The 25,261-nt window shown below is 38.0% G+C and overlaps 1 protein-coding gene across 1 annotated transcript in view; it reads right to left on the bottom strand.

Moving 5' to 3' along the window:
• Window positions 1-1,922: 1,922 nt before the first annotated feature.
• Window positions 1,923-25,261, bottom strand: part of LOC136883433 (protein FAM177A1) — a 33,552-nt gene continuing 10,213 nt past the window's right edge. Inside the window, exons 4-5 of the mRNA XM_067155714.2 lie at window positions 18,156-18,320; window positions 1,923-8,659 (exon numbers count right to left, since the gene is read on the bottom strand). Of these exons, the coding sequence (XP_067011815.1) occupies window positions 8,531-8,659; window positions 18,156-18,320 (294 nt within the window). The 3' untranslated portion in view covers window positions 1,923-8,530. The remainder of the gene's footprint in view (window positions 8,660-18,155; window positions 18,321-25,261) is intronic.

Below are 25,261 nucleotides of genomic sequence, written 5' to 3'. Positions count from 1 at the left end.
CACTGCACCACCGTGTCGGTTGAACTTATTACACTCTAAAAGGCAAGTAAAGCACATCAGAAACTTCGACCGTCATTTTCTCAGAAACGGTCGAGTGTCTACAGATAAACTGAAACATGCGTTCGCTTATTCCGACACCTCTCTCGCTGAGCAAAGTTTCTGGCAAACGGGTTGTTACATTTGGCGTGATCCCCTCGTAAGTATGCTTCAGACATCACAGTCAACTGCATAAATTGGGAAGCAGTTTGCCATTTTGCACATAGCCAAGTCATATGTGCAAGGAGTTCCAGTCAATCCACGTGGCAGGTAACATAATCTGCCATTTCATTTGAATCTGAACCTTATCTCTGCCCTTCTGCTAAAAATTTAACAATATATTTTTAGCGCATAATGATGGCTATCAAAAGAAAATCATAAGCATGAGATTATTTCATGGAAGTCGCACATTGCAGTGTATTAGTTTCAAAAGCAAAAAATACAGTGGGCACGATTTGCCATTTGAAGTATCGTGGGACATTTCAAGTCAATCATCGGCTCTTCTACTTAGCTTAAACTACATTCTGTTCTGTTCTTCACTATGAAAATACATATTTATATGCTAATTTACAGTTAAATACCAAGTTACTTTAAAAAATGAATAATTCAAAATACTCCACTTTTATATCTGAATAATATTTTATGTTTTTTTGAAGAATTCCTATTTTCTTTAGGTTCATAAATAATATTTTATGTGAATATTAACAAAGAAGATCCGATACACAGTGTGATTACTCCGGAGCAAGGCATTCTGAAAATATATTGTGCATGTGTTATGAGAGATCAAGTGAAAATGATATCCTTCTTCTTCTTCTTCTTCTTCTTCTTCATACTTTCTTGGACTTCGCACAGTGTCAAATCATAACTTTGTTCTTTGAACACATGATATTGTATTTGTATTTCTTGTAGATGGAAGTCAACTGTTAAATGTTTTTGGAGCGCAAAGTTAAGTTAGTGTTAGTTACTAGACTTACTAATTAAGACCATTTTGATAAAAACAGCTTGAGTCCTACGCTTCGCACATGTGCGCAGACAGTACGAGATGTTTCAAGAGATTTTCGAGGTTTTGTCTGCCAGCCTCAAGACTTTCGAGCAAGAAGAATTCCCATTTCTACTTCTTCATTTGAAACAGTGTTGACCTCCTAGGAATTTCATTAGTGGTCCAAAGAAGTTAAAGTCAGACACTGGAAAATCTAGAGTGTATGGCGGATGAATGAATATCTCCCGGTCATACTTCAGTTTTTGCATGAACAGAAGCTGCAACATGAGGCAAGCATTTGACTTCTTTGGGCCACTGAAGAAATTCCTAGGTTAGGTGAAGACTTGAAATCAATCATACACAGGTGGAAATACTCCCAGGGAACAGGGTTCTATGAACAAAGCATATTAAATTTGATGTCACAATGGGAGAAATATGTCTATAGACTTGAGTCATATGTTGAAAAACTGGTAAAAGTTTTCTTGCATTTTTCTGTCCTTAATTTTTTTCCCCCCCTAAGCATTAAACATTTTGTTAAAAACTGGTGTGCATTACTTTTACATCAGCTCTCATATTTAAGGAAGATTTTAGTTTGAATATTAGGAGACTCTTCCTTTACCTATGAATAGCACAATCATATTTATTGTGTTATCTGGTAAGCTACCCTTTCTCTCTTCATCTGATAGAAGGATTTAAAAAAATACAAACTGAAGTATGTCCTTTCTTGTCTCTCCATCCTTCTTAACTACATTTTTACATGATTGCCTCATCTGTACAGAACCTTTCATGCCATTTATTTCTTCAATTTATTTTCAAAAATTGAAATTAAAGGCTAACAAGAAAGTTGCAACATTCAACAGTTCTAGTAAAGCAGTTCTTATGCATAAAAAAATAAATAAATGCAATGTTTTCATTTGCTAAGGCACTAATAAATTTTACCACATCACAAACTTGCTTTTATCAACAGTAACTATTAAATAGTAAATTCAGTTCAAAACTGTACATTAAATAGGAGGAATGGACGAGGTAATATATTATTTCAGTTCTAACCTTTCAAGTCACATTTGAATACCTTACAAGTCATACTCACCGAATGAACCTATCTAATTTGATGGAGCATTATGAAAAACATTGTTTCAGGTTTGAGAGATTACTGAACCTTAAATATGACAATATCTGTTACATTTAACACTGCAAGGGAACATTTGAATATTGTTATAGTGTTCTCACTCCTTACTAGCTACATGTGGCAATGTACTTTGTGGGAGCAGAACTATGTACCCTGGCTAAAATTATAATCATTAGTATGTACTGTAGATAAAGGTACGACGATGACCAAATTGGTGGAAAGAGAAAGTTGATAAGATTGGATTAACAATCAATCAAACCAAAATAGTTAGGCGGTGAACAGAGGAAGTGAAGCCGAAACTTGGACGGCATGAAATTGAAATGGCTCAGCACATGAAATACATCAGAAGTGTTCTGTCAGCTGAAAACAGAGTTACATATGAAATTAGCAGCAAGGTTAAAGCAGTTGCAGCCTTCTACAGTTCTGATTTCCTACTATTACAGGACAAAAGCTTTCCTCACAAAGGTAAAGTGTCACTTTATTATAAGTTCTACTTGCTAATCATTCTGACCTATGGGCTAGGCAATAGGGACAACAGTCGACTATAAGCAACAGAAATGAAGTTCCTTCAGTCGAGCATACAGAAGACCAGAAGGGACAAAATCAGAAATGGATTATTCCACCTCAAACTAGGGCTACAACAGAGTGTGCCTGATATTCTAGAAGAATCGCAACAGAAATGGTTTTGGCCACATTGCGAGAATGACATAAAAAAGAATGCCCAAGGCTTACTTTTTGAAAAAAAAGAAGAAAGAAAGAAAAACTAGGGGAAAAAATGCACAACAGACCTAGAGATGGCTGTATGAAGCAGGAAGAAAAAGACCTAGCCAGGAGGAGCCCAAAATGGAGTAGATACTGGAAGAGAAGAGGTGGCAAGATAGAAGTTTATCAAGGAGGCTAGTTCATTTGACATGTGGCCTGCTGGAGTGGAGATTCGTTGATGATGATGATGATGAATACACAAATATCGAGACCAATGTTTCGACAACCTGCTAGAATACTTTTCAATGTCAGGCTCACGAAGTGCTCCAAATGCAACTCAGTGCTCTTCCTAATATTCGCCCTAATATGAGAGCTACTTATAAACAATCTTGAGGAACCAGTCAATCTAAAAGGAGAATTGAAAAATTTGAGCTGTAGTTTAATCTTACAAAAAACTGAATACCTACAGTGTGGAGCTCAAACAGGCAGCATGACCGTAGCTGATAGAACCCCACTTACAAAGTCCTCCATAGGCTTTACATATCTGATAACGGATGGTAGCAAGCTCTTGGATGCCCGACCACTTATAAATGCTGCCTGGTTGCAGTGGCATCAGGCCACGAGTGTCCTCTGTGACCGTGAAATTCCGCTGTACTTGAAATCTAAGGTATAAACACACCCACCCCCTCTGTTTGTTCAGCTAATGGCAGTGTATAGGACAGAATGTTTACTTACAACAAGAGCAGCATGAGCAGATATTCCACACAATGAGCAGTGTTCTCTCCAGGACCTTTTTAATGGGCGCTCCGCACTGCCATTTTTACAGAACGCTCAGCTAACATAACCTAGATACTGTATATGCTAGTTAATAGATTTATCAATACATATTTGAATCGTACGGTGCTCCAAATTAAAACTTAAATACTGTCAAACTGTTTATATAATAATCTTTATTATTGTCAGCAAAATTGCATCATGTACATCAATGTTTAGCTTGACTATCGCGTAGTGTCGTGCGCGAGCGGTGAATGGATTAGCGTGAAATCGCATACAAGCAGTCAATTCTGCATGACGTTACAAACCCGTATGGCACTTCACAGCAACTGAGTGGTAAGCCTCGGAGTTAAATGATTATGAACGAGCAGTTGAACACCAGAAGTTCAAAATACTCTTATGTCTTGTTTGTGATGATAACACTAAAATAATTCAATTTTGGAGTTAATGTTTCCCTGTCTGTTATTACTGTTAATGCCCTGAGGGGGATAAATTGAGATTTTATCATATTCATTTTTTTATAGTATTCTCCATCCGGCTACTCATTCCTGCCACCCAGCTGATGAACATTTCTGGGGGAACACTCATGAGGATACTATGATGGTCTCTGACAGTCGCAAGGCTGGGCCATATAAGAAACGAAGATGTCTCGACCTCACTTCAAGCTGCCCCTACACCAGACAAGATGAGAGAGGCAAGGCTATGTTGGAATGGACAAATGCTGCCATAGCTGATGCAGAGTCCATCATTCAACATACATTTGTATTCAGCCTTGATGGACAGTGACCCAGAAGAAGATCACAGAAGTGGCAGTTGGATTGCCTGCACGAGGATGTGAGAAGTGTAGGCGTTCACCATAGTGATGCCCCAGACTGAAGTAGAGGTCAAGGTGCAGGAACAGCACTCGGGAAGAAGATAGACATCTACTTATGTTCTGTACGTGTTTCAAATTTCTTGCCTTTGCAGACAATAATAAAAACACTGGTAGCTGCAGATGGCTATCACATGATTGTATATGTACACCTGAACAACTACTGTACATTTTAAACCATTATGCAGCAATTATTGTGGAAATGGAATTTAGAACTCTTGCTATTTAACATGAAGTGCCAATGAGGCTTCTTCCACAGAATGTATAGCATGGCATTACAGTATGCTGAGAAAATGTTGAGGATTTTCGATGTGCTGTGGGCAAGGCATAGGAAGGCACTTGGGGAGAAGAAATGATCACGTTAGTGTTGTATACGAGATGGACCTGTACTGCAAAGGGGTAGGCACAGCGGTTTGTTGCTATTTACAAAATGCACCACTGTATCTTAGCTTGAAAGAGTAAGTCCTCAAGGTCCCAGTATTTATTTGTAGGACGAGTGCCCCTGATGGACCTTACTGCTATGTAGGAAGAAGCAGTAATATCAGAGCGGAAATAGACAGATGTATAGCTTTACAAAAAAATGGTGGAAATTTTGGGCTGGAAAGATTTGGTAGTAAGGAGACGAGCTGTCGGTGGAGAAATGGCGTGGAATGACATTAGTAGAGGTTTGAAAGATAGGAACGATAATGATATGGAGATAAAGTAGGAACTTAACAGGACAAATTGCGACAAATATTCATTCATAGGAAGGAGACTTAGGGATTGGAATAATTTATCAAGGGAAATATTTGAGAAATTTCCAAATTCTTTGAAATCGCTTAAGAAAAGACTACGGTAAACAATTGTTGGCGAATCTGCCATCTGGGTGACAGCCCTAAATGTAGACTGATTGATAGATGCCTGAGATGAGGAAAGTAGTAGCCAAAGAAACCTTGCTGAAGAAAATCCTTGAAGCTTACCTATTCACAGACTTTGAAATGAGCAATGGATTATCTACATGTGTAAAGATTTTAGCAACTGCTCTGGTGCTCTATTGCAGTTCATGACTGAGAATAATTAATAACGCACATTCTGTGGAAGTCTTAAACTCCTGAAGATTCTTGTGACAATGCCTAGTGAAGCTGACAGGTGTTTCTCAACATTAAAGAGTGTCAAAATGTTTCTGTGCATCACAATGGGGGTGGGGGGGCATAAAACTACTGACAACTTTAGCTAGGGACATGCCCACCTTCAGGAAAGTTATCGACATGTTTGCCGAGAGAAAGGACAGAAGACGGATGTTCTACACTAACATATTGTATCTTAAGGTTGAAAAATGTACTACATTACGTGTCAATTATAGTTTGCAAAAAAAGGTGCATACTATGAATAAATCTCATCAGTACAATGAAGGCGTAGGCTGGCATGTGACCCACTATTTTGTGTTTGATGATGATTGATGATGATGGCGTGTGGCCTCCGGAGAGGCCTGGTTCAGGTCTTTTGATTTGACGTCCGTAGGCGACCTGCGCGTCGTGATGAGGATGAAATGATGATGAAGACGGCACATACACCCAGTCCCCATGCCAGAGAAATTAACCAATTATGGTTAAAATTCCCGACCCTGCCGGGAATCGAACCCGGGACCCCTGAGACCAAAGGCCAGCACGCTAACCATTTAGCCATGGAGCCGGACTTAATGATGATTGATCGCACAGAAGTGGCATTCATAAATGCACGGCACCAGATAAGACCTCAGTAGCAGTGTAAGCCACAGAGCTAAGTCGAGAGAACACACAGCATGACCTGATGGTACATTCGACAAGCCTCTGACCAACCAAATAAATTTGAGAGACTTCATTGTCGGACTAAGCGTGGCAGGTTGTATGGTTTGGTTCACTGAACACTACTTGAACCATTATAATAAATGTAAGAAATTTATTTCACTTCCACTTTATTATTATTTAAATATTTTAACTCCAAATGTCAACATTTTGAATTGTATTGAATAGGTGGAAATGAAGTAAATTTCTTACATTTATTATAAGATACTTTCAATATGGATTTGCAATGATTTTCATTACTTGTAACTTGAACCATTCTCATTACACTGAGTATTGGTGTTGGACGCAGTAGAAATGTGAGGACATATATGCGTCAAGAAGGCTTGCATTGACCCTGGCAGGGAGGATCGTTTCATGATTTAACGGGATTTGATGTAATCTGACGATGTTCTTGTAGAATGAAACATGTCATTCTTTGTTTAATAGTATGGTGTGTTTTTTTTACTGCTACGTTATAGTGTTAATTATGTAACAACTAGTGTTTTTGACAGACTGAAAAGGTTTTAAGTTACATTTACTAAGTCGACACTAAAAGGTATGGCTTCCTTCTTAACAAAGTAAATACAGTAGAACCTTGATAATTCAAGAAGTAATTAATTCAAAATCTCGCCTAATTCGAAGAAGCTCTTGTTCCCAGAAACATGAGGTACAGTTTTGAATGTTATTTAAATTGTTTAATTTCAAATACCGATAATTCGTAACTTGAAGAACAATGTCAATCCCATTACCAAAATTCAGACTTTTAATTCAAGACTGCCTTTACATTTTACAAAAATAGTATTTAGAGAGCAATTTAAATTCAAAATTTCTCCGCGTCATGAACAAACGCTTCTTCCGGAACGTGCAGGGATAGCTTTCAGCACTTTCACTCACTTCGGTGTGTCTACAGTGTGCTTCATATGTGCTAAGTTTGAGTGAAATAGTAATTCTTTTGTATTTGGCGTTTTAAGGAATGCCACAATATCATACAGCAGGCAATGTGTGGAGAAACATAATCCGCTAACACTGACGATGTCAACAGTTAGCGAAAAAGCGTGGCTCATATAATCAATTTGTACGCACCAAAGAATATTGTCTTCGAATCATTTCTTCTTTTTTTTAAAAATTCATTGCGTGAGGTTATGTTTGTTAGCGAGTTATCCAAGTGCATTATTTGAATACTGTAAATGCACCTTATTGGATGGATACATTTTGAAAATAGTTTTTTTTTCTTTCAATTTTCCAAGGCATTTGAAAGGTTTAAACTGTGAATCAAGGTTAATTGCATGCAGTAACAGGTCTTAGAATACTTTGTGATGTCGCGAGGGTTGGCATTTCTGAATTAAGATCTGGCAGTTAATTCGAAATCACGTCATTGGAAGTCCGATTTTTGCATCCCAACGACTTCTAATTAACGAGGTTTTACTGTAATCATGATTTATGACTTACATTTCCGTGTTGACGTTTGACTTATATAATAGGAATCAATTGAGGAATGCTCCACCATTGAACACTTTATATAATATGTAACATTTATTAAATGACAAAATTTCTGATTAAATCAATACATATGCAAAAAGCAACTGAGCAATTAAGACAGAAAGAAGATGAAAGACTTGCATATTCCTACAACAGAAAAGGCTTCCAAACTCTTTGCTAGGCCATTTAAATATGATTTCTACGTGTTAATAGGTTTTTAAATCTAACACTATTGAATTAATTATTTTAAAGAAGGTGCTGATCCCTCTGCTACTAATTTTACTCTGCCTTCGTCAGTCACTACACATAGCCAGGAGTAGTTGAAGGAGTAGGAACAACAGCTGTTACAAAGGCTTCATTTAATTTATTAAAGAAAACAGCCAATTTCAGTTACATCTTCAGAAATGACAAATAGTCTGATACAACCTATCTTAGAAGGAAAACTTGCGTGGAGAAGATTATACCGGATGTGGAACCTCCGATAGGGATTCAACATCCATGATGCAACAACTGTGATATGGGAAAACTATGATCATCACTGACCTTCTGGGAGGAGGAGGAGGGATAATTATTTGTATTAAGACCACCAAGTAAAAGGTTCAGTCATCTCCCACACCTGAAAGGGTGTTACTTATCACAATTTGTCAAAATCAGAAAAGTCAAGTTGACGAGGGTTCCTTGTTGGATATGTACTGTACAATGTTCTCTGAAGGGAGGAAAAAAATAAAAAAATAAATAAATAAATCAATTTTCGATTATTAGTACCTCTGTTCTGTATTATGTGCTGCTTCAGTTGTGTTTATTTGTGATGTGTGTACCGTTTCTTCACAGTTTTCTTCTCTCCAACCTTTCATTTCGATGTCTTCTTCTTCCTTAGCAGCTTCTTCCTAAACAACAAAATTGTAAACAAGATTTAAATGAAGTCACTCTTAGTACAGTAAAAAGCAAGGAGGTGATAAGGAAGATAATAAAGCCAAGATGTATAGTCCAATTCACTAATATAACAGGCCTGCATCTGATGTCGTTAGAGCAACTCAGAAATCTTGTGTTCTGAACCAGCCCAAATCAGTGTTTTGTTTTTTTTTTTCTTTCTATAGAGTTCGAAAGTAGTTTGATCTCTTTCTGCTTGAGAGCATATAGACTCACTGCATTCTAACGGATGTATCACTACACAATGTTTCCTTATGTAGACTGATAGTATACAGTAAATCACCATCTTTCCACTGATAGATGTTGACATAATCTATTGAAAATTCCTATAATTATTTCAACGTCTTGAAACCACTTACGAACCGTAATTACTTGACTCGCCTTTTGTAGCACCTTCAGTTGAGCTAGTGAAGATAAAGTGAATGATGATGAACGAAACTGGATAAGGAGGTGGAAGGACAGACGTGTTCAAATTATTAGACCAAGGAATATATTTTTATTATTCCTCACTTCCATGGTATAAAAATAGGAGAGAAAAGTATAATAGCTGGTTGTTTTTACTGGTTACTTCCTTCCTGACTGATACTCGGAGATTTCCCTTTCAAGCAACTCGCAGATCAATGTATTTTTCACAGTTGGCAACAGGTGTCTGTTTCCCTCCAAATTGTGTTAGTGTAGCCTTGTAGTGATGGGACATTCGATTCATTTTACTGAATCGATTCATTTGATTCCGTTCACGTTACTGAATCGATACAGTGATCCGATTCACGGCTCACTGGTCACCGCTCCTACTGCATCTGTGTAGTATGTGCTGGTAAGACAGCAGCAACAGCATTCAGTGCTCGCAGCTGCCATCTGGTCTTCGTACTATGAACTACTTTCTTAGAAAAAAAATGCTAGTCACTCTAATACATCGAAGGTTTCCGGCGACGCAGGGTGGGAAAGGTTAGGATTAGGAAGGTAGCAGCCATGACCTGAATTAAGGTACAGTCCCAGCATTTCCTGGTGTGAAAATGGGGAAACTACGGAAAAACCATCTTAACGGCTGCCGACGGTGGGATTCGAACCCACCATCCCCCGAATGCAAGCGCATAGCCACGCGATATTAACCGCACGACAACTCGCTCAGTCATTTTTTAAAAAAAAAGTATTTTTCTATCAGCTGAGGATTTTTTTTAATAGTCATATTTTGTATAGGCTACCCGAGATGTACAGTAGCCCGCTGGTTTTCTGATTCAACATACTGTTATTGCGTCTGTCCACATATGATTGAAGTCTTGTGCAACGATGTGACATATGAACTGAGAGAATACTGAGCCGTTCTTCCCAATATAAAACAGGTACTTTTGAGTGGTCATGAGCATGACTCATAGTCATAGGGCAGGCTAGAGTCGAGTTTAATTGTCAAATGTCAACTAAGTTATAATACTAAGATTCATTAAACTAATAAATAGTATAACCTAATAGCCTACCTACTTACTAGCTACTTCAGAATTATGTTGTGACTACCTTTTTAACACTGCAAATAAATCCATCTATTATTTAAACCTCCCTGTAAGAAGAGGACAGTGAATGCAAATGGGTATTATTTTCAAATGAGCTGAGCTCGAGAGTCCATTATAGCATACGATTCTTTCAGTGTAGCATGGCTCACTGTATGCCTCGCTGCAGTGAGCCGATAAGGAGCCGTGTGTATCTTGTGTCTCACTGAGCCGCACTCATTCACGATTCTTTCGATGTGCCATGGCTCACTGTATGTGTCGCTGCAGCGGAAGCTCGGCTCTCCGCGTGTCCAGTGAGCCGATAAGGAGCCGTGTGTATCATGTGTCTCACTGAGCCGCGCTCGTTCGCGATTCTTTCGATGTGCCATGATACACTGTCTCGCTGCAGCGGAAGCTCGGCTCCCCGTCAACGTCCAGTGAGTGCGCCACTCAGCACTGTCCGCTGGGAGTAAGCTGAATCATGTGCCGTGAGCTCGCCGTTCCTGTGAATCGATTCACTCGGACACTTGAATGAATCGATACACTGCTTCGAATCATACATTCAGTAGCCAACACTATAGCCTTGCAGTTTTATTTTATGTTTCTGTGGTAAACTTAGGCTTGGTTTTCATTTTGCATTCCTCTTGCTACATTATTGAGACATTATAAAGCCTGTGAACTTGACCGTGTTTAATATAAAGATAAATCTTTAAACCTGCAAATGAAACTGAGGTTAAGGGGAAGAGAAAAGACATTTCACCTAGGAAAACTGCTGCTGTGGCAGCACTTACTGCTGAAAACTGTTATACACAGCAGAAAATAGCCAACAGAACGAAAATATCACAGAAAATTGTCAGCAGAATCAAACTTTCACTGCATAAAAGTGGTGAATACAAGCCAAAGAGAGCAGAAAAATGTGAACGTAAGAGAAAAATTAGTCCTAGATCAATGAGAAGACATGAACATGACAACGTTGAACTGTAAGCTTACGTCTAATGCCATCAGCTGAAAGGTGTTGCTGTTGAAGTGTCTCCTGTGACAGTGAGGAGGAGGTTGTTTTGGTTTAAAAACATGCTGACCAAGGAAAAAAAAAAAAAAAAATCATACCAGCAATGAAAACCAAGAGACTGCAGTGAGCCAAACAAATTCGAGAGTGAACAAGTGTTAATGTAGTATGTCAAATTAATGTGGGGTGCATTGCAAAATTAAGAGTTTATGCTCCAAATTGTGATGCTTTATTGGCATTCAATAAAAGAAAAAATGAAAAACATATATACACAAATTTGAATTTTGGGATTGTTGGTTGAAGTCTTCTGTGCTACTATTCACATTTTTTAAAAATTTGGAATTCTGTACATATTTTCTTCAAGTATGCTTCACTGACGAATCTGTATACACTGTGATGGCAGAAAGTAGCAAGTATGTTCGTAGGAGACCAGGAGAAGCTTTCAAGTCCGAATGCGTTTAAATCCAACATCCATTATGATATGGAGTGTGATGTCTGTGAAAGGTCCTGGCAGACTAAAATTGTAGAAGGAACAATGAGGTAAAATCAATATAACAAAATCCTTTAAAAGGAATTTTTCCCCCAAACAAGTGAGTGGTTCCCAAATAAAGATGTCATTTTCATGCATGATGGGTCACCTTGCCACAAAGTCAAAATTGTCTCCAAGTATTTGGAAGAAAGACAGCTGAAAGTGTTACCCTCGCCAGCCCTAACATGAATCCCATCAAAATTTTATGGGCTAATGTCAAGTGAAGGATAACAAAATTTATAATAATCATCAAACAAGATCTCATGGACAGGCTAGAGGAAATTTGGTACCACGATGACGAAATTAAAAACTCGTGTGAAAATTTGGTAAAAATGATTCCAAACAGGATAAAGTTGTTGATTAAGAATAAAGGCATGCAAAGTAAGTATTAAATGTATGAATATAATATGTACATGGATGTAAACTTGTAATACATGTAATTTTTTTTGCCAAAAGTGTCTTTAGTTTAATAATATGAACACATCTGGAACAGACTACGCCTATGGATAAGAACTATCCTGGCATATGTCTGAAAATGAAAAAACCACAGAAAACCATTCTCAGGACAGCCGATGATGGGGTTTGAATCCACTATATATCTTGATGTGTATATAATTTCTGATGATTAATGATAGTGACTCAGACAAATTTGATTTTAAATGTGTAACTTGTGTACATATAAAGAGACATAAGTTATATGACATAAATGCTGCCATACCATTGTATGCAGACCATTTATTTCTAGATATCTGGCAATTGGAAATTCTTTTAGAAGTTTGGGCTTGAGCTTCTGACTGGGTTTCCAGGATTGTCATCGAGGTCTGCAACACCATCTGGAGCAAGCTAGGACCTACTGTAATGCCTGAACCCACAGAAGAGATTTGGACAAAGTCAGCAGATAAGTTGAAAGTGCTACGGAAACCCCTGAACTAAATTGCAACCTTAGGTGAGAAGCACATAAGTATCAGATGCCCAATAAATTCTGGTTCTGCATTTTATAAGTATAAAGGCAATCACTCCGTAGTTCTCCTGGCTCTTGTTGATGCCAAGCATAAATTTCTTGCAATTGATTTCGTGTATAAGGACAAAACAATGATGGCAGCATCTTTCTGAAATCAATCATTGAACAGAAGCTTGAGTAGAGTACAGCAATGTACCGACTTGCACCCCATTACGTGCAAGTGGAGAACCTCAACTGTTTGTGATAACAGGCAACCCTTTTGTTATTGTCCTATAATCCTGGTCTTCGATTATCACCTGCATTCATCTTTATCTTACATCTCTTCCCTGTTCCTGTGTTTATCTGACTTTCTTCTTTATCTCACGCTTTCCACATCAAGATGGAAGATCTGTCCAGATGGCCCCTCAGTCAGTGTTCGTGCCCATCCTCCTGATGAAGCTGGGAAAACAAAATGAGCTCACACAGGGTTGAGAAGAAATGGATGTAGAAAAATTGTGATTGATATATCGAGGCTAGAGAGCATATCTATTTGAAGACAGCTGTGTCTCCTTGTCTCCTTTTTTGTTGCTCTCTCTTTCAATGCTGCCTATCACAGTGTTTATACGAGGGCAAATAAAAAAGTAAGTTACAATAGCTCGCTGCAAGAGCACGCTATGTGTCGTGACCGTGGCCAATGTGGAGCAAGCTACTGTAACTGCTGACGCGTCCGATAGGAAGGTTGGTGTCGTATTCTGTCTTGTTGTGTGTGCAACGCGGGCTAGGCTCAATGGCGTATCAATTGGATGTTTACTCCAAATTGGAGGTGCGTGTAGCAATCAGATTTCTATGGGCTAAATGGCTCAATTGCACAGACATTCATTGTGAAATCACTGCTGTATATGGTGAACATGCAATTCCTCACCCAGGTATTGTAAAGTGGTGTAAGCAATTTGATACCGGACGCACGGATCTCATGGACGAATATCGTGAAGGCAGGCCCGCAACATCCAGTACCATTGCAACTGTTGGCCGTGTGGATGGGATCATTAGAAAGAATCGGCGCATAACACTGCAGGAAATTGCCAGCATGCTGAACATTTCGTATAGCAGTGTGTTCTCCATTGTTCACCAGCATCTTGGATTTCGTAAAATGTGTCAAAGATGGGTCCCACGTCTGCTCACCGATTACAAGATATTAAAATCATTCCGTAGTGACTGTTTTCACTTTACAAAGGTTAAAACTAAGTGTATCCTCCTAATTCAATACATCATATAATTCCATCATTAGATGGAGTAATCAAATTCAAACATGTTTTGACTCGTTTGAACCATCTTCAGTGAAAAGGGGGGGGGGAGTTGAAGTAATTTACATAATACAAGCTGAAAATGAGCCAAAAAACATAATGAAGGAACAAATGAAAAACAAAAGAGACATGACAAAAATAAAAACAGCACAATATACAATATTTACATCAACATATGGAGCAAAAAAAGAACTCACTGCGATAAAATTAAGTGAAAACAGGGGTTAATACAAAACATAATTGAATCTAAAAACTGTGTTAACCCAAGAAAAGAAATGAAAACAAACGATACAGATCGAAACGAACAATAAGTGCACATAGCAAGGTTGCGGACCTCTTAGATTACAAAATTTTGGTTTTATAACAATTCAAAACAGGATGAAATCACTGTGTCAAAAATTCAGGCCGAAAGTCTGACTTTGTAGAAACACCATCACATTGAATGGCTACGAGGGGAGCGAGAGCGAAAAAGTTTGGGCAACCAAACGTTAGATAACGAACAGGCGAATGATATGAGTAAAGGAGTGAAATCAGAGGTAAGGTTTTTTGCGGATGATGTTATTCTCTATAGAGTAATAAATAAGTTACAAGATTGTGAGCAACTGCAACGTGACCTCGAAAATGTTGTGAGATGGACAGCAGGCAATGGTATGTTGATAAACAGGGTTAAAAGTCAGGTTGTGAGTTTCACAAATAGGAAAAGTCCTCTCAGTTTTAATTACTGTGTTGATGGGGTGAAAGTTCCTTTTGGGGATCATTGTAAGTATCTAGGTGTTAATATAAGGAAAGATCTTAATTGGAGTAATCACATAAATGGGATTGTAAATAAAGGGTACAGATCTCTGCACATGGTTATGAGGGTGTTTAGGGGTTGTAGTAAGGATGTAAAGGAGAGGGCATGTAAGTCTCTGGTAAGACCCCAACTAGAGTATGGTTCCAGTGTATGGAACCCTCACCAGGATTACTCGATTCAAGAACTGGAAAAAATCCAAATAAAAGCAGCTCGATTTGTTCTGGGTGATTTCCGACAAAAGAGTAGCGTTACAAAAATGTTGCAAAGTTTGGGCTGGGAAGAACTGAGAGAAAGGAGAGCTGCTCAACTAAGTGGTATGTTACAAGTGATTAAATTCATTTTTCGTCCGTATTGAAAGTGTCATAAAATGTATATAGGAACATATTTAATATTTATTTCCACCTATTCAATACAATACAAGATATTGCCATTTAAGTTAAAACATTTTTTTAAATGTGAGACATGTTTCGCCTCTTACTGTGAGGCATCTTCAGTCACTATTAAAACCTTATTTTTGTCAGGCAACAGGTTGAAATTATCTTAAAATGTGTTTGATAATGATTGTAGCTGAGATAAAAATTTTACAGTTATTGTAAAAATGTTCATGAATAACTAAAAATCTAATATAATGATAAACTTATATGTAATTCACTTGATGAATCATGTCTCACATTTAAAAAAAATGTTTTAACTTAAATGCCAATATCCTGTATTGTATTGAATAGGTGGAAATAAATATTAAATATTATCCAATATACATTTTAAGTGGTATGTTCCGAGCTGTCAGCGGAGAGATGGCGTGGAATGACATTAGTAGACGAATAAGTTTGAGTGGCGTTTATAAAAGTAGGAAAGATCACAATATGAAGATAAAGTTGGAATTCAAGAGGACAAACTGGGGCAAATATTCATGTATAGGAAGGGGAGTTAGGGATTGGAATGACTTACCAAGGGAAATGTTCAATAAATTTCCAATTTCTTTGAAATCATTTAGGAAAAGGCTAGGAAAACAACAGATAGGGAAACTGCCACCTGGGCGACTGCCCTAAATGCAGATCAGTATTGATTGATTGATTGATTGATTGATTGAAATGCATGTGACAAGTGATGAAAAAATGCAGACTTTCAGCCTGAATTTTCGACACAGTGATTTCATCCTGTTTTGAATTGTTATAAAACCAAAATTTTGTAAACTAAGAGGTCCACAACCTCACTATGTGCACTTATTGTTCGTTTCCATCTGTATCATTTGTTTTCATTTCTTTTCTTGAGTTAACACAGTTTTTAGATTCAATTATGTTTTGTATTAACCCTGTTTTCACCTAATTTTATCGCAGCGAGTTCTTTCTTACTCCATATGATGATGTAAATATTGTATATTGTGCTGTTTTTATTTTCGTCATGTCTCTTTTTTGTTTTTTCATTTGTTCCTTCATTATGTTTTTTGGCACATTTTTAGCTTGTATTATGTAAATTACTTCAACCCCCACCCCTTTTTTTAACTGAAAATGGTTCAAACGAGTCGAAACATGTTTGAATTTGATTACTCCATCTAATGATGGAATTATATGATGTATTGAATTACGAGGGTATACATAATTTTACCTTTGTAAAGTGCTCACCGATGTTCACAAGGGACAACACTTCCCATCATTACTGGCATTTTTGCAATGGTATTCTGTGGAGGGCAACGAGTTTCTACAGCGAATCATTACAGGCGATGAAACGCTGGCCCACCTCTTGACCCCCGAAACAAAGAGAACATCAACAGAATGGGTGCACACCGTGTGACCACCACAAAAGAAGGCCAAGGTCCAATTTTCAGCAGGAAAGGTATGGCGACAGTGTTGATTGACAAGCAAGGTGTGGTGCACATGGAATTAATGCTGAAAGGCACTACAATAAACTCAGCTTCGTATTGTCAAACGTTGAATCGGTTGCGTAAGTCAATTAAAGAAAAGCGGCGGGGAAAATTGAGCGCCGGTGTGATTTTGTTACACGATAACGCAAAACCTCGCATGGCTCACCAAACGTCCGAACTGCTGCAGAGATTCACGTGGGAGGTATGGCAACCTCCTACATATAGTCCAGACTTAGTGACATGTGATTATCATGTGTTCTGTAAGCTGAAAAAGAATCTCGGTGGATGACGATTTTGAAATGATGAGGAGATGAAAGCAGCCATCTCCAGCTGGTTACATAGCGCTGGAGGTGATTTCTACGTATCCGGAATCAAAAAGTTGGTTGACTATTCCGAGAAATGTTTACAGTCTCTTGGGGACAATGTGGAAAAGTGGACTTACATTGTACGTTGTCATAGCTGTATTGCTTATGTGTAGGTGGTTTCATAAATGGACATAACTTGGAAGTGTAACTTACTTTTTGATTCGCCCTCGTAGTATTGTGTGTTCCTACCCTTCTATACATGATTTGATTTGTCATTTGTTTGTAGTTTTTTCATTACAAATTCATATTATTACAAGAATTGCATAAAATGTTGAATATTCCAAAAGCCTCGTAGCACACTGCTACTAGAAATTAACCCTTTCCACTCTAATGACACTGTGATGACAAGTGAAGTAAGTTGATGTCGACAATAAGATGACATCATATTATTGCTTGTTATTTGTTTGCCAATTAGTGAACGCTTCATTGTTTGTATTCCTTTGTTACAAATTTTTTGCAATTTTCTTCTAATATTTTTCCCAAACTCAAACATTTTCAAAGTTGCAAATGTAAACATTGGTGTGTTATGTGGACTTCTGTGCAGTTTTCTTAAAAACTAATGAATTTTTATCATACTTTATTGTGGTTTATTTAAACTTTTAAGGAAGAAATTAAGCATTGAAATTCTGGTGACTTTAGTGCTGAATGAATTGACTCTGACAAATTTAATTTTAATCATGTAGCTTGTAGGAAGGAAAAAAAAAAAACACAGCCCGAGTATGTTCAGACATTTTTCTCAAAATCATGGCATGGCCTTAGCCTACCAAGCAATCATTGCTCAGCCTGAAGACCTGCAGATTATGAGGTGACACTGGTCAGTGTGATTAATCCTCTTTTCAGTCATTCTTGGCTTATTAGACTGGGGCCACTATCTCACCACCAGATAGCTCCTAAACCAAACCTTAGACCCAGGTAAACATCTATGACCTGGCTGGGAATCGAAGCTGGGGTTTCAAGGTGAGAGGCAGGCTCACTACATTGTAGGGCAATATATTTTCAGAGGTTCTATTCCATTTTTTATTTCTTTTTATTTTGTAAAATTGCAGAAAATAAATAAGTTGAAAGTGTAATGATGTTTTTATGCAGTAAGTGCTGACAGTGAAGTTGTAAAAGTGATTGGAGAGCAAAGGGTTAAAATTAAACATAATTAACAGAAAAATATATCAGTACTTACTTGTGCCATCATTCTCTTGTACTCATCAATTTCATACTGATATTTTGGTGAAGTAATTCCAAAAAAGTTTGCTAGGGTTTCACCCAAATAATCACACACTCGAAGGGATGTACTAGCAGCTACAACTGTCTGATACCACATCCAAGAACCCCAAGGTAAGGTTTTCTATAACAAGGTTGAAAATTACTCATGAGTGAGAATTACAGGAGAAATAAAACACAATGTTACAAATAATCTTGTGTATCATAGCTATGTATCATCTAAGCTACAGCTTTCGTTCAAGTATTGGATTTTCAATGAATGTGACACTGAGTCAGACTGTTTACTTGTGTACTAGCTCCACTTTTGCAGGACACTTTTACCCTTAAATCATCAATGAAGTTGCTTATTTTCTATCTTGAATATAATGTCCAATAACGGACCAGTTATATTGGTATTAAACTTTATTCTGGCAAGTTTCAGTGTTCGATGTTCCTGTGGAATAGGCTGTGTTGATGTTTCAACACCTCTACGATAGCCCTTGTTAAGACAAAATGACACAAGCTGGTGGGTGGGAGGGCAGTCGCAAGTTTACATATTTTGTGGCACCTACATTGCTTTGCTTACCTGACAATTCTAAGTCCAGTCATCATCAATATCTGTGTGAAAAGATTCAAGAATTCTGCACTGGAAGTGGCAATATATAAGCCCACTATATGGTACAGCTATGTCATGAATAGTTTATCCAATGGCCACAAAGCGGAGATATAAACTGCTTGAGTTTCTCCAGTGTCATCAGCATCCAAGCAAAAATCCAGTTTACTGCTGGACATCCTTCTGAAGAGGGAAGGCTACCATATAGTCAATACAGTATATAGGAAACCTACACACATCAACCACTATTTCAATAAGTACTACAACAATCACCCTAAGTATAAACAGACACGAGGATGCTGTCAAAGTAAGCCAAGGGATTGTAAAACTTTTCTAGAGTAAAGTGGAGAATCTCTTCTCGGCATTACAACTGAGATCAAGACTGCTGTCGAGTCTCCTCCACAATCTGAGGAGAAACAGGAAGAGACATGAGAGAGGCATTTATCCATACATCCCAGCAATTACAGACAGGATCAGCAACACAACATCAAGACTGCCTTAAAAAGAACAAAAAAAAAAACAAAAAAAAAAAAAAAAAAAAAAAAAACAGCAGTTATGCTCAGCTAAGTACCCTCTGGATCCTCTTTCCTGTGCAGGTGTGTACCGTATTTGCCATTTGAGCGGAGAGGTTTATATTGGAACCACCAAATGCAGCATTAACACCAGACTAAAAGAATACAAGCATCACGCTGTCTCATCCAAGCGAAAGAATCTGCTGTAGTGGAGTCCACACTCTCATACCTTGAACATGAACTAAAATTTGAGGAAATCGTGTAGTTTTGGCTACCACCCACCAGTATTTGGGTGGCTGCAGAGACAAACTTAAAAAATGTTTCAATAGGAAAGAAAAGGATCTGCAGATAGCAGATTTTGTTGATTGTTGTTCACCACCAGACGATGAAGAATGAATTCACTTGGTTCACACTGTGCAGGTTCTAGAAACACCAATCTGCAAGTGAGGTAAGACAATGCTGGCACCACCACTTAAGACTTCTCACTGCTCTAAAAGTATGAGCGGCTACCAGCTCGTGTCGTTTAATCTTGACGTGGGCTACTGTAGAGTAGATGAAACATCAACATGCTTAATATATCAACTAGGCTTAATATCCGTGGAGAACATTAAAACTTGTCAGTTGACATTGTCTGCGAAAGCCTGTACCAGTATAAATTTTATTCTGGTTTCCCCACAGTTGGAAGTTGCCTAGATTGACAAACCTTAAGATACTAAAAGAAAAAAGTAGTTTCATGAAATTATATTTTGAAAATCACAAAAAATAATAAAGCATTTATTCACAGATAAAAGAATGATAAACTAAAAAAAAGTATTAGATTAATCTACCTGATATCAAAATCATATTAAAACTACAATAAAATCCTTCACATTTAATCTGAAGTCCATAATGGTCATGAATTGCACATCTATATCTATAATAATATATAACTAGAGGACCCGTGGTGCTCTGCAGCATACATTATTAATAGGTCAGATAACTCGTCTTGATATGCCTGTCCTAGTAATTTTGTTTTGCCAGCCCTTTTCAATGATTTTGTGAACATTTGATAAGAAGTCACAGTTCGTAGTCAGAATTCATCCATTTTGACGTCATCATACAATTTATTTGGTAAAAATCTATCAATATATTTGCTTATTTTAAAATCCTGCAGTTCTTGATGTAAAGCTTGCTACTGTGTCGTAGAAGGCAATGGTATTTGTAATCGCAGTTCTCCTACATAGAACGGTTCTCTTGTGAGCTCATAGGTTAGTCTCGAGAGAGCGTATCTTGACAGGCAGAGAACTTTTTAAAGATACATGGTCTTCACTCTTTCTGGTGTAGGAAGGTTATCCTTCAATAGGTGTTCCCAGGTAATGTCTAAGGCGTATGTCATATTGGGGTCTGTTTGTATGCAGACATTTTTTCTGTTAGCAGCATGTAAGTTATCAGAAACGCTCTGGCATCTAAAGAATATATTTGGAAGCTGGGAAAGGGGTTAGAGTATCAAAGAGTATCTAGCAGGAAATAGTATTCTTCCATGATCAAAGGAAGTTTATACTCTCTGGCTTGACAGGTAGTAATCTAACATAGCTGCATGCAATGATATTAGTAAGCATCAGAATATTAATGAAAGTGTTAGTTGCTTAGGAACCTGCTAAGTACAGAATGTACTGCGGGTTAGGGTAAGCCTTCACCTGCAATTATTGGAGTAATAATTTAATGATTTGATTTTATAATTACTCAAATTTCGCTGAACTTAGAGACCTATCAATGTCTTGTGATTCACCGGCAGGTGATTCCGGAGAGAACAAAACAAAAATGAAGCAAATCGGTCCAGCAGAATGGACGGACTGATTTGCCAAAGCTGTTTTTAGTAAACTCTTTTAACGTATAGATGAGAGACTATAAGTTTGTTTGTATGTAATGGGTAATCTTAGAAATCACTGGACCGATTTTGAAACCTCTTTCACCATTTGAAATATATGGATCATTTTTGGGCAACATAGGCTATCATCCTGGGAGCCAGCACAGGATCTTCACGTTGGTATTTCGCTATGTCATGATATAGCATAGGGACATCAGTCAGAGTTGCATTTAAACCAGAAGGTGTGGAAAGTGAAGGCAGAGGGCTTTTCTCTGAGTTAACAGAATTAGAATCGCTGGAAAACATTTGGCTTAACCCATTTGCGACCACATTCTCAGATCCCTAAATATGACGCACGTCAAACTGGAAAGCTGAAGTTCTAATAGCCCAGCGGGTGATAAGCCCGGTACGACAGGGCCTATCTAATACCCAGCTTATGGCTTGATTGTTTATCTCTAATCCAAACTTGACATGCTCTAGATAAAGGCAGAAATTTCTAAAGCAAAGAGTACGGCAAGTCCCTCTAACTCGTATATAAAGTATATAGAGTATTTGGCCTCTTGAGATGACAAGGTGTTTGCAGAGGTTAAAACCATAAAGTACAATACAGAGCTGGTAGTGAAATAATTTAAATAATTAAAATCATATAGGATATCATTGCTACCAGTCAGTCAATCAGAATGTTCATACATAAAACTAGTTTTTCTCTTAGACATGATGAACATTCTATGTTTTTCACACTAGTTTTAAAGTCTATTTGATTTTCTATAATGTAAATGTTGAATCTTACGGTACCATATATTTTAAGGACACTAGGTTCGGGGCTCTGACCTAACTTTAGGCTAAGATTTATTGTGGCTGATGATGCTTACGACAGTTAAGCAAAACGTCCCAACTTACAACACTTGTTGTAATGTTTATATCCTAAATATAAGGAAAGATAAGTATTGGAAAGGTGGTGCAAACTATTATTTAATGTTCATAATCTGATGTCCAATACAGTCTACAATGAGATTTATTACCTGTAATATGAAAGTGACCGAGGTATGAGCGATGCTAGTAATACCATTCCTTATGCAGTCAGTCGCTGTTATGAATGGTGTGAAAATATTGCTTATAGGATTGGTTGGTGCATGCATTTCAGTGGGCTTAGCAGACTGATACGTAATAGCAACTTCTGGTTTGGTGAGGAAAGCAATGGGAAACTACATCACTCCTCATTTCCCAAGCATGCCTCTTCAGTGACACCTAGGCTATCTACGACAGCTGTTGGCGGAGCTGTGGAGGATCAAACCTCTGCGCTGAATACGCGACACATAAATGCAATAAGACGTAACTGGTTCTCAGCTATGGGGCAACACACAAAGGATTCCGGTCACGACTTTTCCGATATTAGTCAAGATTTATAAATATTGATAAAGATACATAAGGGGTTCCTACTCAATATTACAGAAGATTTTTTCATTTTTCTGGAACAAAAAAACTAACAATAATTTAAATGAACCAAGATAAAGTTAATTACCTTGTACGAAATAGTTTACTCTTTCATCATGAAAACATATCAGAGGTATATCGATCTCCATCATAATTATGTACTTTCCAACATGCAAATCCCTCGAGCCTCCCCTCCAAGTTGAAACCTTCTTCCCCTACACCCCCTCCAGTCTCACCGAGATACAAGCTCCGCACCAAAACGAACAAGTGAAGTACAGCTAACACTTCTAGGACAAGGAAAGGAGTAAGTACGATTAAATAGCTCTACACTTAGTGTCAGGATCTTTTATAAAGTCTCACTTCCATTTTTCTTCTTCTTTCTTTACAGACATTCACATATTTTCAACACCACAAGCTGTATAACAGACAAGTAACATCACAAGCTTACTGGTTCTCCATGCATAACACCACAGTAACAAGCAAAAATCACCTTACAGGATATTCCCTTCCAAAACACCAATAACCGGGCGAGTTGGCCGTGCGCGTAGAGGCGCGCGGCTGTGAGCTTGCATCCGGGAGATAGTAGGTTCGAATCCCACTATCGGCAGCCCTGGTTTTCCGTGGTTTCCCATTTTCACACCAGGCAAATGCTGGGGATGTACCTTAATTAAGGCCACGGCCGCTTCCTTCCAACTCCTAGGCCTTTCCTATCTGTGTCGGTGCGACGTAAAGCCCATAGCAAAAAAAAACCACCAATATATTACTAAGATTCGACAGAACTTTGTAAATAAGGTCCATTTGACATCAGTTTAATATAAACCAGAAAAGACAAATATATCTGCATTTCGAGAAAAAATGTTTTGCTGTGTTTTAGCCCATGTTTTATCCTTGATCTCTTTGTTTTAGTTTCTTTCACATAAAAACTACTTGACGGACTGTGCTCAAATTTGGTAAGCATACAAATGGAATTTTGGTTAACATACAGGCTACCTACTATTACAGTGTATCTTGAGGGGACTGTGCAGCAATTTATTTTTACAATTTTGCTTTTACGTAGCACCGACACAGGGAAGTCTTATGGCAATGATGGGAGAGGAAAGGGATAGAAGTGGGAAGGAAATGACCACAGTCTTCATTAAGGTGAGCTGCCGATAGCAGAGTTCAAACCCACTATCTGCCGAATGCAAGCTCACAGCTACGTGACCCCAACCGTACGGCCAACTCGCTCAGTGCAGAGAAATAAAATGTGAAGCCAGTCAGAGGAAAACGTATACCCTGGACCCTTAAAAGTAAATAAGTTGCTGAACGGTTAGTCCTATTAAACACTAGAGCAGAGCAGATGAGGGCGAATCAAATATAAACGAGAATTATTTTTTAAAATTTATTGCATCAACCAAAAAAATACACATGCAGAGATCACTTTTCTTCAGTGTCCTGCCTTCGATACACATTTTCTCCATCAGATCGGTAAGTTTCTGATTCCGCCCTAAAAGAAAGAAGAGGGACGTGTGCGGAGCCAGTTATGCACAAACTCTTCTTCGCTTGCATCATCATAGAACCACTGTCCTCCTAGGTCTTGTTTGAGTGGTCCAAACAAATGGTAGTCACAGGACGATAAATCTGGACTGTACGGAGGGTGTTCCAGAGGTGTCCAGTGAATTTCCTCCAGTTTTTTCCCTGTTAAAGCAGCAGTATGCAGTCTTGCATTTTCATGGAGAAGAATGACATTTTGGATTGGTTGTCGCATCGCTTGTTGTGATACACAGCTTTTACTTCATTCATAAGGCGATAGTAATAGGTTGCATTAACTGTACCTTGTTTGTGAAGAAAATCCACCAGCAAAACGCCTATGGAGTCCCAGAAAACTGTTGCAAGCACTTTTCCAGCAGATGGGCGTGTTTTGGCCTTGACTGGACCTGCTTTGTCTCTTCGCCACCACTCCATGCTTGCTTGCTTTGACTCTGGGGTGTAATGATGCACCCAAGTTTCATCACAAGTCACAATACGACACAAGAAATCTTCTTCCTCCCCGTAGTGATGCAGGAGTCTCTGACAAACTTCCTGGCGTAAAGTTTTTGGTTCCTGGTTCAGTTGAAACAAGTGTGAACAGAATTCTACAAGATTCAAGTGCTAATATTTTAAGTATTTCACCTGGTCTTCAGTGAAGTGTTTTCTTCAAATTGAAAAAACTGAGAACTTACACAATGTGATTGTGATGAGTGTTTTAACATCGAAATCATTACTTGACTTGCACTCATTTTAAACAACACACGCTGTCTTCATAAATTTTTTCTGTAACTCATATCTTGCTTAAACTTGATTTTGACTGATGATGGTCTAAAGAAAGATCGAAATAGTTTAATGAAATATATGTAATTTTTTTAAGGTTATAATAAATAGTATTGAATAGGTGGAAACCTTTACCTTTTGTTTTATATTAGCTTAGATAATGTCAGAGAAACCCTGAAACCTAAGGGAATCACAATTGTTCTAGGAGATTTTAATGCCATGGTCAGGAATACTGCAATGGATAATCATTTGCGAGGCATGGTGCAACATTACGGTTTAGGGGAGCGCAATGAATGAGGCAGCCATCTATTATATTTTGCTGTCGATAACAGCTTATTCCATTATGAACATCATGTTCAAACATCACATGGAAGAAAGGAAAATACTAACAA

This window comes from Anabrus simplex, chromosome 11, assembly GCF_040414725.1.
Source record: "Anabrus simplex isolate iqAnaSimp1 chromosome 11, ASM4041472v1, whole genome shotgun sequence".
Taxonomy (NCBI): Eukaryota; Metazoa; Arthropoda; class Insecta; order Orthoptera; family Tettigoniidae; genus Anabrus; species Anabrus simplex.
Note: the sequence above shows the minus strand (reverse complement) of the source record. Positions and strands in the feature narration are given on the sequence as shown.